At 42.9% G+C, this 13658-nt stretch overlaps 1 protein-coding gene across 2 annotated transcripts in view; it reads right to left on the bottom strand.

The window, feature by feature from the left end:
• Positions 1 to 13658, bottom strand: part of tnrc18 (trinucleotide repeat containing 18) — a 53936-nt gene that overhangs the window by 22389 nt on the left and 17889 nt on the right. For both annotated transcript variants that reach the window (XM_030142300.1, XM_030142301.1), the window contains exons 4-10: positions 11947 to 12051; positions 9654 to 11483; positions 6693 to 6780; positions 4043 to 4272; positions 2607 to 2753; positions 2096 to 2295; positions 6 to 420 (exon numbers count right to left, since the gene is read on the bottom strand). In XM_030142300.1, the coding sequence (XP_029998160.1) occupies positions 6 to 420; positions 2096 to 2295; positions 2607 to 2753; positions 4043 to 4272; positions 6693 to 6780; positions 9654 to 11483; positions 11947 to 12051 (3015 nt within the window). The remainder of the gene's footprint in view (positions 1 to 5; positions 421 to 2095; positions 2296 to 2606; positions 2754 to 4042; positions 4273 to 6692; positions 6781 to 9653; positions 11484 to 11946; positions 12052 to 13658) is intronic.

The following is a 13658-nucleotide window of genomic DNA, read 5'->3' as shown; positions in this document are numbered from 1 at the left end:
CTCACCTGAGTAGATGCCCTGAAAAGGTGCAGTGGGTGGTTTTTGTCCATCTCTCTGCTCCCTCCTTCCCACCTCCCCGTCTTCAGCTGCCTCCTGTTTGGGCCGCCGTGGCGAAGAAGGGGGTGGAGAGGCAGACCGCGGGGAAGGAGGATGAGGCAGGGGTGTAGGTGGGTGAGACAGTGCTCTCTGCCCCCCTTCCTCTGACTTGAGAGTGGTCACCGGGGAGGGGAGTGGAGGCAGCGGGGTGAGAGAGGATGTGGACGGGGTTGGTGAGCGAGAGGGAGGAGGAGGTTTGCGAGGATGAAGGATGGGCGAAGGAGACGGGGAGGATATCGAGGAGGGCCGGGGTTTGGGGTCGGGGTTCCGCTTGTCTGCTTTGTCTTCAAGCTCTGGCCGGTGCTCGCTGGCCTTCAAACGCTCCTGAAACACATGGGGGGGGTTACACATTCTGTATATGGAGCTGTGTTTAAGGTCTATCCACATCTCTGACTGCATTCTCTTGCAGCTGCAGGATGTGCTGCTGCTGCTACATGTTCAATGTGCTCATTTTGTTGACACTAGCTGCCTACTTTTCTTCATATCAATGAATGCGGACACTAACCATCTATGTGACAATGTATCCCAAAATCCATTAAAGCCCATCTTTAAGCTATGTTGCTACACTGACTGACACATTCTTCATCATCATCAGCCTGGTCCTGTAGTTTATTTTTAGTTGACACAACAGGATATGCATCTCATCCTCTAAGTATTTGTTCTGACTGTGTCGTAGGGTGTGTTTACATAATTTTATTTAGCAGCAGTGGAGGAGTGCAAGTACTTTTACTCAACTTCTATACTTAAGTAAAACTAAGGTATGGTTACTTTACTTGTGCACTCCCATCTTACGCAACTGCACAACATTTCTGGGGCAAATATTGGACTTTTTATTACACTAAATATGTCTGACAGCTTTAGTTATTTTTGCTAGATAACATTTTTTCATGCCCTTTCTGTCTAATTAAAAATGTGTTGATTTGGAATGTTTGTAATAAACTGAAGGATTAAGTGTTCCTTTATGGGTTGGAAAAAAAAAATCCCCTAAATTAACTCAAGCTAAATAAACTCTAAAAACCCTCTTGGATTTGCTGCAAATGCATTGTCAAATAGTTGAAAATGGGGCTGTTTTCTGAGCCAAGTGATGTTTCAAGCGTATGATGAGCTGTTATAATACAATGCATTACCATAGATCAGGGTTCCTACACATTTGAAATGTCAAAATTCCATACTTCTTCCAGACACTAATTTCCAGAAGTCTTGGTAAAAAAAATTCCAACCAGCCTTTATATTTGGGATTTATGAGCCAGGCATCAGAGAATTTACATCTACTCCTATGAGTTCTGCCAACGATCACACAAGGCACGTTGAATAGCTCGCTCACGAACAGTGTGTGGACATCACCTGTCCGTCAAACCAGCAGTGAAACTTGACGACACCTGGGCAGGCCTTAAAATGGGTTGGAGGAGGATAAGAGCAGAAGGCTGGGCATTCAACTTGTCAATCTGCCCAAATGTTTTCTGGAACACATAGCCTACTGTATGTGCTCTCACATAAAATTTTAGCTGCGCTAGCAAACATCTTAGAAAAACAGATCGATCCATTTCTTTTTTTAAGATATTCATATTTTTATGTTTTAGAAAATAGAACAGTGGTAACTGTCTTGGAAACATGAATATTTTCCCATACATTTGTTTCCATACTGTTTCACACCTGGAAATTTATAAAATCAAATTCCATACTTTTCCATACTTGCATAGGAACCCTGATAGATTAACCTACACAATAGTAAGTTAACTTTAAATGTGTATAGCAACAAAATGCAGCAGTTATGTAGATTCAAAAAGCTATATATATATAAACAGCCAATTGCTAAAAAATATTGACTTTGTTTATTAGTCTACTTTTCCACACCCAGGATTCATGTGTTTGTATTTGGAGGAGTCTAAAATAACACACAGAAAGTCTCATTCTGCCCACTGTGTGTTGCTTTGTGGCTGCAGGAAACAATGCGTGTTGATATGCAAATGTATTTCAGTGTGGGGTTTGAACTACTAACATGAATGCCACTTGCGACAAGCTGTGCGTTCCTCTGCAGCTCCAGGACCTGCGCCGTGTGCTGCTGGATCATGAGCAGCTCCTGTTGTCGGAGCATCTGTTGCTGGGAGAGGAGCTGAAGCTGGGCTGCGTGCTGCAGTGAGCTGCCTGTACCGTACACACTCGACCACACTGGGGCTCCACGCTCTAGTACGTCACCTCCTGCGGGCAATGGAGAGGGCAGGAGGAACACAACGCAATTCAAATCCTGTTTTATCCGGAGGCTTTTATGTTCTTTAGTATCATGCATCACAAGGCACCCACTGTTGTTTACAGTTCTGCGTGTGCTATAAAGAAGCTGGCAGTCAGTCCACAATACCATATGGAGGCTGACAATATTGTTGGCAATGGTCTTACTTGTTTACAGTTGTTACTAATATGAACATCTGTCTCAAAATTAACATGAAACCAGCAACACAAGTTTATTTTGTTGTTCAAAACATAGATGCAAACATGCAGAGAGGCTTTTGTACCATAGTGTGGCAGGTGTTCAGTAGGGATGACAAGGAGCTGTCCAGACTGTGGATCTCTGGCAAACTGGTACGGAGGAGGTATAGAACCTGGCAGAGATGGAGGGTAGCCTGGAGGGAGGGTTTGGTGGAGTGATGAAGGACCCAGACCTGAAGGAATGGGATAAAAAAGTGTAAAAGAGAAAAAAAACATTCTCAGCTAAGCTAAAACTAACATTTACTCTGCCTCTTTCTTTATCCAGTATTTATACCCACTTAATGGAGATACATCTGTTATGTTCTGAATTTGGTTTTCCTGTCCTCAGTGTCTAGACGGTGCTGGCCCCATGGGGAGTTCTGTGCATGGAAGTGTGTGTATATCTGTGTTTTCAGATGCTTGGTGTGTCCAGCTACATGCAGGCTCACAAGTATGCCAGTATGTGTGTAATGATGTTGTTATTTCTGGACGCCGACTGCTGGAAAAGCACTTCTGGAATGTCCTGCAAAGTTCGGGAATGTCTGTGGCACTTGACCCCTGCAGGGTTGCTGCTGGACGTGTCAGCGGACAGACAGCCAACGCCTCCCCTATTCTGCCCGGCCAATGAGAAAAAGCTACACAGATGCATGTAGAATTTTGCATGCATACACACACTGCTGTTGAGCTGATTAAAGTTGAAGCTGACAGAGTGAGAGACAGTAAATGGCCACTGAAAAGGTCGAGCTCCACCGGCCCTTATGACCCACCACTGTGCGAAATGCTTTGTATAGTATGTATGTTGTGAACAGCTGCTCTTCTTCCGGCCTTTAGTCTGAAAGAATTATTAATAGCAGCTAAGTACTTAAAATTGTAAAAGTAATAATAAATTGACATATTGGCTGCTCACTGATCACCTTTGTGCAGGCATTCTAATAATTTTTATCCAAATGTACACAATCTATGTCTATTAACACATTTTTGTTATTAAAGGCATAACTTTTGCAACAAGAGTCCACATCACTTCTGGGTTTCTGAATCCCAAAACTAAGATTTTTGTAAATGCTACTGACACTGTTTTGATTTAGAAACTCTGGAACACTGTTGTAATGTAGATGGACATAAACAGAGACTGTGCCCTGATTAGTCACAGTCCTTTTAGGATATTTACAGGAAGTAATCAAGACATCGGCCTTCATTACCATCAGCATGGACACTGAATTACAGCTTTGTGTCCTTGTTGTCTCTTCTGCTGGCTGTTATGCAGTTAATTTCTGTACTTTATCCTGATGCTACTGACTACATTCAGCAGGTAAGCTGTGCGTCTTATATGATAGGCCTTTCAGACATCTTAGAATGTTTGGAAATTGATTCTGAAAGTCTGTTAAACAATTGTGTGGATGTCAATGCTCTCATTTTGAAATGAAATGCATTGGTGTGGATGCAGCCTCAATGAAAACTGTGTTCTTAGTACATGTCTACATACTGTATGGCGAGCTGGAGAGCCAAACTGGGGGTGCTCCTGGGCGGGGAATCCAAGGGTGAGAGGTCAGGGTTGAGGGGTCAGGGGGCCAGCGTCCGGCTCCTGACAGAGCAGCACCACCCGTCACCATCAGGTTTGGGTTCATGAGGGTGGGTGTCATCATACTGGGGGTCAGGCCTCCAGATAGTGGGGTAGGGTGCATCTGAGTGAACTCCGCCAGCTCCTTGGACTCTCTGGAAGGAGACACGAAGCATTAAAATACTGCATGTCTGGAACTCAGCTGAAATAGTAGAGAGTAAAACTGTGTGCGTCCTTCACATCATTCTGTCAGCCCTACTAGAGATCGCAGACAGGTGACTATTAAAATTAAATATACTAATATTAAATAATTTACTAACTTCAGTGGACAGGTGATTTATTAGAGAACAGACTCCAGCACAGAGTCATTAGTGTTAAAGAAAATCTTATTCACATCTGTTCACTTCAGGTAGGCTATGTTTCAACTTGAATGTTGGAGGATATACATTTTAATTAATGGAGTCCATGTTGTGCCAAATGAACATTAAGCCAAGTCTCCTAGTAGAAGTAAGGATATTTTTGTCTCATCATTTTTAAGTAATTTAGTTCCTGTTGTGCACCACTATGATTTTTGGAGCTCTTTGCTGCCTGCTATGCATATATTTGATTACACTGCAGGTCAGAAATTGGCAGCTAAGGTCAGTTTGGGTCTGCAGTTGTAGATTTAATAATGGCATGAGTCTGATGCAGAATGGTCCAGGAGTCCATGGTTAACAACAGTATTTCTACTTCAAAATATTCAAAAAGGCTAAAATTCTGATTACAGTGTTTAGACAAAAGGGGTATGACATTATGCCACATTTACCAATGTACTGTAACACAAATATGCACTGAATCCATACACAGGCTGGGGTGTCACTGTGAATGTATGTGACCACTAGAGTGAGTAGTGAACAGACTCAGGGTCTCATTGTGCTGAAAACTGACACCAAGGAGTCTCTGGATGTGTGTCAGTAAGAAACAGTTTTCAGAGTCAAAGACAAGTGATTAAAAGGTAGAAGCAGTACCGCTGTTTTCACCCCTGGAGACAACGCTAAACTGTAAGAGTGATGTCTGATGCTGAAGTTTTTATTATGACACTCATGAAGGTACACAGCTGCTATATTATGTCCTTATTTGTTCTCTTCGTTGATCCACGGTTGAGACTAAACTATGACAGTGAAGCTAAATAACACAAACTATACAGAAAACACAAGAAATGATTAGTTTTACAATGACTGAGTTTTTGTTTGAGGAAGAAATCTTCATAGTACCATAACACAGATGTGTGTAAACAATGAGCTTTACACTTTATTCTGGGAGTGATACAGTCTGTGTAGACAGTGTTAATTTAGTGGGGGTTTTGATCTGAGTGCCTTCTGGTACATGACTGTTTTCTGCTGTTGATAGTTGCGTAAGTTTTAATACCAATACTACATGAAACTCCTGAATGCGAATCTCAAAGAGTAAACTTTACACCTACTGTGTGCTCTCGCTGGATTCACAGGTGGAGAAAGTACTTCCAACAGGGTTTTAAATAAAAGACTATTATTTAGGATTAACACTGATCATTGCACTCACACACAATGCTCCATCAGCAAAATATTTAACAGTTTTGATAAATTTATGTTTTAAACATTAGTGAAACTGTTTTATGCAATGCATCACCTTTTTGTCTATACTTAATCCCTCTTCAATCATATGTCACAGTGGTTTAGCAGAATGAAGAAGGAACCTTTGAACTAAGAGGTGGAACTAACCAAAAAAAGTCCCTGCTCAGGGGGTAGTACCTACTATTTCAGGAACTTTAGGGGTAGGGCTTACAACAGTACATTTCCGGTTGGTCAGGACTTGCAGCATTTTATTTTTGCAACCAAGTTGTAGCTGTATACGGTTTTGCACTGTATTTCAGCACATTGCCATAGAGTTACAGAAGACAGCATGTGATAAATCAAAACTTGATTCACCATTTATGTCAAGTACAACATTTATGAGGATGAGTCACATAAAAATTATGTAAAAATCTTTTTTTTTTTTTTTTTAAGCAGCAGTGGGGGTCAAATGATCGTAGATTTTAGCTTTAAAGGTAGTTTGATGCAGGAGAAAGCTGATAGCAACATAATTGGCTGAGATTAATCACTGAAAAATAATATATATTTTCTGTGTCTTTACCTCAAAATAATAAAACTGTAAAAATAAATACAAGTTGAGACGACCCAAAAAAATAAAGGATACTCAATGTATGATTTTTATTTATTGAACTCTTTCTTTCAAAACCAATATTTGCCAATGAGAAGGCCAATATCAGCTACAAGCAGCCACTATATATATCAAGTTGCGCCAAAACCAACATCTCTGGTTAAAAAAAAAAATAAATAAATAAATAAATTTTCAGGGACGTTTAGGCTATGATGGAAATTTTACAATAACCAATACTATACTGGAGCCTTATAATTCCTGACTCTAGAGTTCCATGGCGAAAAGTACTGGGTTCTTCTAAACCCGTGACATTTTAACATTGCCATTTAATTGGCAAGTACCAAAATCACAGGAATAATTGTGAGTCTTCCCAATCCCGATGTCAGCCACCCCTCACCTGAGCACTTTCTCCTGCTCTCGTTCCAACCTGCCCCCCAGCAGTCTGTCATCGTGGTGACGAGTTCGGTCCTCTCCTCGCTCCTCATCTACGAGGGGTGCAGCAACAGAAAAAGGGCAAAGAAAAAGAAGATTAGATAGGGTTATTGAGCAGCTGAGCCTCAACCTCCTCAAACATTTAAACCCTCCTACCACTGCTATGAGAGAAGAGATAGTAGATGTTAGAGAACCAAAAAGAAGCTATTTTGTAGGTATGTGCTGAGAGGAGTAGTGACAGCAGAGGAGAGAGGGGAAGAAGACAAGGTGACACTGGCTGTATAATGGTGACATGTCAAAATGAAGCAAAGAGGCTAAAAATACAATGTTGGGCCACAGCCTGAGCACAAGTGTGTGAACTTATACTGTACAAATGCACACACATATACACACAAACGGACTGACAGCTCTCACTCTGAGTGTCAGCTCTTATCAGTTATTAGTCTACTGCCACAGGAGATGTGTGAACATACCACTACTGCCTTACTATGTACACACACAGAGCCTAAAACCTGTCCTGCATACTATGAAGGCCAGCGGCAAAAAACTGATTTAGAGGGGGAAAAAAGTGAGGGAAAGAGAAGGAACAGCACTCAACCAGGCAGTGCTCCTCAAACCGAGGAGCAATCCAGAATAAACATGAGGATCTCCTCCTTCCTCTCTTTCCTGTTAACCCTCTTCCACCTCATCAAGCCTGACTGAAGGTCCCCAAGCAGCAGAGATGGAGAGAAAGGTTTAATATGAGTGCTGAACCCTTCAGTCCTAGAAATATATGTATGTATGTGTGTGTGTGTGTGTAGCCTGTAAAGGGACAAGAGACTTTAACAATCCCTGACATGCTCCGCAGGAAAGGTTTCAAGACTGTTACCAAGGTTACAGGGAGCCTGTCCCACATGCCATCCTCTCTGCATCAGAACGCCAGCGATTAGTGCTGCACGCCCCCATATTTCCATCTCCCCATCACTGGTCTTTCCTCAATCTCACACTCTTTTTCACTTTTCTACTTCCTGCTATACTTCTCCCTTCCCGTCTATCAACCTATCGATCTCTGTCCATCTGTCTTCTTCACCTACCCACTCATCAAGCCCGTCTCCAGCCATCTAACATTCATTCATCTATTTGTGTTCTCTGCGTAAATCTCCTTACCATTTATTTAGGGCTCTTCGTAGCGTGAGAGACTGATGCTATTAGACCAATCACTCTGCTCAAGCAAGGAAATGAATAAACGCCCCCAACAGGGATACATGGGCATGCAAATACACACTCCGTAAGACACAAACACCTACAGTAACTTGCAAATACCTCATACACACACAGACACACACAGTCCGTCACTCTCAAGACGGATTCATTGCTTAGCAACGCACCCATGGTCTTATTGTAATTCAAGGCTTGTTTGTAGCTTTTAGCTCCACTCTGTAATGACATGTTTAATGCAGGGAGGGTGGAGTGGGGGGAGTGGGGGGAGTTGGGAGCTGAAGAAAAGAGCGGAGAAAAGAGTAGGGGGCCTGAGGTGGGACAAGGAGGGAGTGCCTCTACAAAGACCTTCTCAGAGAGGAAGGAAGGGTGGGGCAGGCGAGAGACAGAGACATTCAATGAAATGAAAAGAGCAAGAGAAAGGAAAAGAGGGGCTGAACTGTGAGAGAACTGGCTGAAAGAGAAAGAAGAGAAACAGAAACAAGGAGGAAGATAGAGAGAGAGCACTGTAGCTGAATGACCTTGAAGAATAGAGTGCACTGTGGCAGAAAGTGCAATGCAGTGATGAGAGCCAACAGATCCGCCAAAAGGAGCCTTTTCTCACCAAATACACCCCATGACATAATCAGTAATTTGGGGGGAAAGTTGTTTTTACCATTCCAATCACGCTAGATGCATGACCACCTCAAAGTCAAACAGAGCTGGGGAAATATGACTTTGATTCGAAAGAAAATGAATCCTCCATTATTCATGGAAACCAAAATGAGGAATCATTTGCTCTCAGTTCATTAAACTAAGGGGATCTACAGTCCCTGCAGTACGATTCTCAGAGAAGCCACAGCGGAGCGTGCGAGTTGAAAGCAGAAGCAGACAGAAATATATTAGAAAAATCTTTCAAATATATTACATATACTTTGTTTAACATGCCAGAAGCAAGAAAGTATAAAATGACTTGTGTAATCAGCTGAGTGAACTTCACTTCAAAACAACTGCCAGTGTTTCAGAACTAAGTCTAGCCAAATAATGAAACAGGTGATTTTACATTATTGTTCTTAAACATTACCAGCTCTGTCATTTACGTAGGATTAACACTGATTACATATTTATTAACACTTTGCATATAAGCTCAGCACATAAGTCTTAAAGTCTTGCTGCACATAAAGTTCATTTGAATTCATCATTTTGAGGGTGTTGTTACATTCATCTGCTGAGGATTTAAACATTTACAAATATGATTTGGAGACCTCTAACAACAATTAAATAATCACCTGATCATTATTATTTGTGCCAACCAAATTTCTGTTGCATAATTGTGGTGATTACAATCACTATTTCAAGTTTGAAACTCTCCACTGAGATTTGAGTGGAAATTTTTTAATGACGCTGTCTTGTTGAGTGTCCTTTATCTCAAGGAACTCAACTTATCAAACTTGTCATTTTTTTAGTGTATTTCAGTGAAAGGCTTTTGGATTGTTTGCTTAAAAAGCCTATAATACAACTAGAAGTAATTTATTAAAACTTCAGTAGCTTCAGGAAACCATTGGTGTTCAAAAGACAAATATATGGATATTTAGAAACTTCACATCTTTCAATAAGGGGGAAGAAGATGTTAATTTAACTTTTTAACTCAGAATATTGTTAAATGTGTGTTACATCTTTCAATCAGTATCAGTAACAATATGAGTAACAGTGAGGGCTTTACAAATGTAAAAGTCAAATTCATCATTACCTTTAATCCCTGTTGGCAGCAGGGGTCTCTGTGGGTCTGAGGGTCCACTGGCCTGTTTACTGGTGCTGGTACTGTCTCTCTGTCTAGCCACAGCTACAGCGATGCCCACTGGAGGGTGGCGCACCTCTCCCTCACCATCCCGACCGAACGAACGGGCGCTGTCCGGTCGCTCTTGCTCCCTCTTCAGCTGCGGAGGTACCCTTAATGCCCCAGAACCACCTGAACCAAGTGCTACCCTGTCTCGGTCTCTGTCCCGCTCCCTCTCTCGTTCTCTTTCCCGCTCTCTTTCCTTTTCCCTCTCTCGCTCAGCTTCCATCCCGATGTTACCCAGACCCCCAAAAGGCCCTCGGCTGTCGTTGGCATGTCTGGAGGACCCGGCGCCTTCAGCTGCAAAATTTCCGCTGTACTTAATTAGACTCTGCATGGCCGAGACCTCTGCAGGATCAGAGCCTGCACCTGTCCCTCGTTCACCACTACTGGACCCTCCCACCAATGCACCCCCTGGTCGGTACAGCGCCGATGGGTCCAGGTAGCGCCTTTGACTCCCCTCCTCACCTGAACGTCCATGTCCATGTTGAGAGGGGAGGGTCTGAGGGGAATGGCTGTGGCTTGAATGTGTGTTGGGCCGGTGGGCTGTGTGCGGGGAATGGGACATTTGCGTGTGAGTGGGTTGACTGTGGGGAGAGGGGAGGGTGTGTCCGTGCTGGGCGGCCAGAGCAGCCATGTGACTCGTGGCATAATTGGCCAGTGGGCTGATAGTGTTCCACTTTGGCTCCGTCCCGGCCCGCTCTGTGGCCAGTCGGTGTTTAGGAATGTCTCTGACCTCAGGGCTGAACCTTGATTGACTGGAGGAGTAAGGTGCGTCCTGGCTTCGTTTACCAACAGAACCATTGGAACAAATGACAGAACCTTCCTCTCTTTGATTGCTTGATTCGCCAAACTGGCAGAGCCGTGGGTGCTCTATGAGGCTCCGCTCAGGAAACTTGTAGATCTCCCGCTCCCTGTCTCGCTCCCGTTCACGTTCTCGCTCCTGTTCTCGCTCACGCTCTCTGTCTCGTTCTCTTTCGCGATCCCGTTCTCTGTCTCTATGTTTATCATTGTGTTTGTTATCACGGGCCTGAGAGGCAATCTGGATGGGCCCCACCCGTTCGTCGTAAACCTCCACAGAAGGCACATATGTAGGTGCGCTGACTCGCTGCTCTCTGATAGGCTCTCTGGGTGTGGAGGGGTGGGGCGGACCAGACGCAGAAGGCTGAAGTGCAGGGGGGATGACATAGGAGATGTGAAGGGTCCCAGATGAGGTCGCCACAGAATCATTCCTCCTCTGTCTGTCTGTGAGAGAGGCCGACAGTGAGTTTGAGTTATTAGAGTTTTGGTTGTGGGGAGGACGAGAGGTGCTCTCTTCCTCTCGACCCCCTCTGTCTGTTTCTGGTCCGTGTAACCTGCCCACGCCTGTAGGAATAGATGGCCGCGGCGGCGACGGCCTGGGTCTGCTCTCGGCCGTGGAAGGCTGGGAGTGTGACTTTTGTGGGTGAGGGTGAAGCAACCAGCCGTCTCTCTCCGAGTCCCGGTCCCTGTCGCCATTTCTCACCCGGCGGTCGTCCTCACCTCTCCCGTCCTGCGTCAGGTCCACTACGCTGTGCGGCCGCTGCTCATCTCTGGACCGCTCCCGCTCCCTCTCTCTGTCCCCCCTCTCCCCCCGGTAAGGCCGGTCTCTAATCCCATCCCGGGATGTCCTCTGAGGGGGTGTGGAGCTGGACGGGGCCGAGGGGGCGGTGGAAGGGGGGTGAAGGGACGAATGGCTCAGGGAGGATGGCAGGTAAAAACCATCTACAAACACAGAAAATAGCAACACATGAGTCTAAAATCACAAACACACACCCACAACACAAACTGTTCAAACAGATGATGAGGCTTCAGAGCATAACAGCAAACGGCAGCACACAGGCAGAGGTGACTATAATAAATATTTAAATGCAGACTGGCCAAGAAAATATAACAATAACAAAGACCTAAATATGCAACAGCTATATCCAGGAGAAAAATGACTATACATGAGAGCATGATAGAAAAAATAAATATCAAGGCCAAAATCTGTCTGCCTGTCGGCTCAAGGTTGCCTATTTCTGGCTAGAGCGCTGGCCCAATTCCACAACTTACTGCAGGTCTCTTCACAAAAATAAAGTCTTAACATAAAACCCAGTTCCACTGATGTATTACAGGATATGAGAGAGTATGTACACTATATTCAGCTACTTGTCTCAATGAATTCTTGCTCTTGTCAGTGACTGACCTTTATGGGAGTCGTAGAGCGGGTGCTGGGGGAGCGATGGTGGATCTAAGTGCCCCAGGGACAGGTAGGGGTTGGAGTACAGGCTGCTCGACAAAGGAGGGTAGCCTGAAAATGCAGAAACATAAAGCAGGTCAGGAAAAACTGCTGATATAAAATACACACATGACTGATGAAAGAGTCAGGGTGTCTGATTTCTTGTTGTGGCTTTGTTTGACGCTGTTGAAATGCTTTGACTCACCGTGTTACTGTAGACTTACTTTTATCCATATTTTAAATTGCAGCATTAGTTAAAAGTTAACCCAAATCAGTGTTCAGTATTTGTCTTCTTTTGTTTATTGGTATTTTTAACCTTGTGCAAATTTCTGTAACTGTTATGAAACAACAAACTATCAAAAAAAGTGTTTCCACTCTGTAATAGAACCCAACAATTTTTTTAGTTTTACTTTAGATGTTTGGTGTTGTCACGGATCAGATCAAACTGAAAAGGCTAAAGGTCTAAAACTACACAGGTGTGAAAATACCTTTAATGAACATGGTAGGAGTCGGAAAAACCTTTACTGAGCAACTTCTGATGTACCAAACATTTAACACACATGACTGATCAGTTGTTTCCACTTGTACAGAAGAAGACAGCAATGAGGAAATGGGTCATACTCAGCGTTAGAGTAGCCGCCGCTATCACTGAGATATTTTCAAGCATATTTTGAAGTTTTGCATTAGAAAAGATGGGTGGAAAAATGAGGGGGAGAAAGGTTCTTCTACCTCTAGTTTTTATGCTTGCTTGATGTGGTTTTGCCTTTTTTGCAAAAGAGAGTTAATGTGCCTAACACAAGAGGGAAATGGTTTTTCTAAGGTTTGATGTACTGAACACGTAACTCACACCAGCAGTTGTTTCCGCTTCTAGAAAACAAGAAAAAAGGAAGAGGAAAGATGATGAAGGATGAAGGAGGAAGAATAACTTGGTGCTGCTGAAATGTGTATTATACTAGTCATGTGGCCACCTGCATATTTTTTAATGCGAGACCTTAATTTAAGACCGAAACTATATATTATATATATATATATATATATATATATATATATATATATATATATATATATATATATATATATATATATATACACACACACACACACACACACACATATAAAATGTATTTATTTATTTATTTTAATCCCTGTTTAGTAATAAAAGTGTTTAAGTGTGCAATGGTGTGTTTTTTTGGTTTTTTTGGTTTTTTTTACAAAAAGGGTTAATGTACATGATGAATAGAGTACATTTTTTAAAGCTTTAATTCACATGATCAACGGTCTCCACAGTTTGTTTTTAGTGGACAAAAATGTCTGCTCTCAGAGAGCCAAGGTGATTGGTCTTGTTTGTTTCCTCTTCTTCACTGCGGTTTTTTAGTGGTTTTGCTTTCTAATTTTTGACCTCTACTTCTTCTGTTCTGTTTATTAAAGCCATGTGTAATGACAAGCTTCTAATGAAACTGTGCAGCTGAATGTGTATTCTCTTCTTGTTTGGGACGTCTCAAAAGTTTGCCACAAATTCACTTGACAGTTATATTGGAAACACAACTCCATTGTTTCCATTTTTTCTTGACCCCATTTGGAGCAGAACAGACCAATCACATCCCTCAGTATTGAGAATTGTAAATACTTTAAGCACATGTAAACCAGATAGAGCACTTAAAAACTGTCAAACTTGAATA

Source organism: Sphaeramia orbicularis, chromosome 8, assembly GCF_902148855.1.
Source record: "Sphaeramia orbicularis chromosome 8, fSphaOr1.1, whole genome shotgun sequence".
NCBI lineage: Eukaryota > Metazoa > Chordata > Actinopteri > Kurtiformes > Apogonidae > Sphaeramia > Sphaeramia orbicularis.
This window is presented reverse-complemented; position numbering and strand designations above follow the sequence as displayed.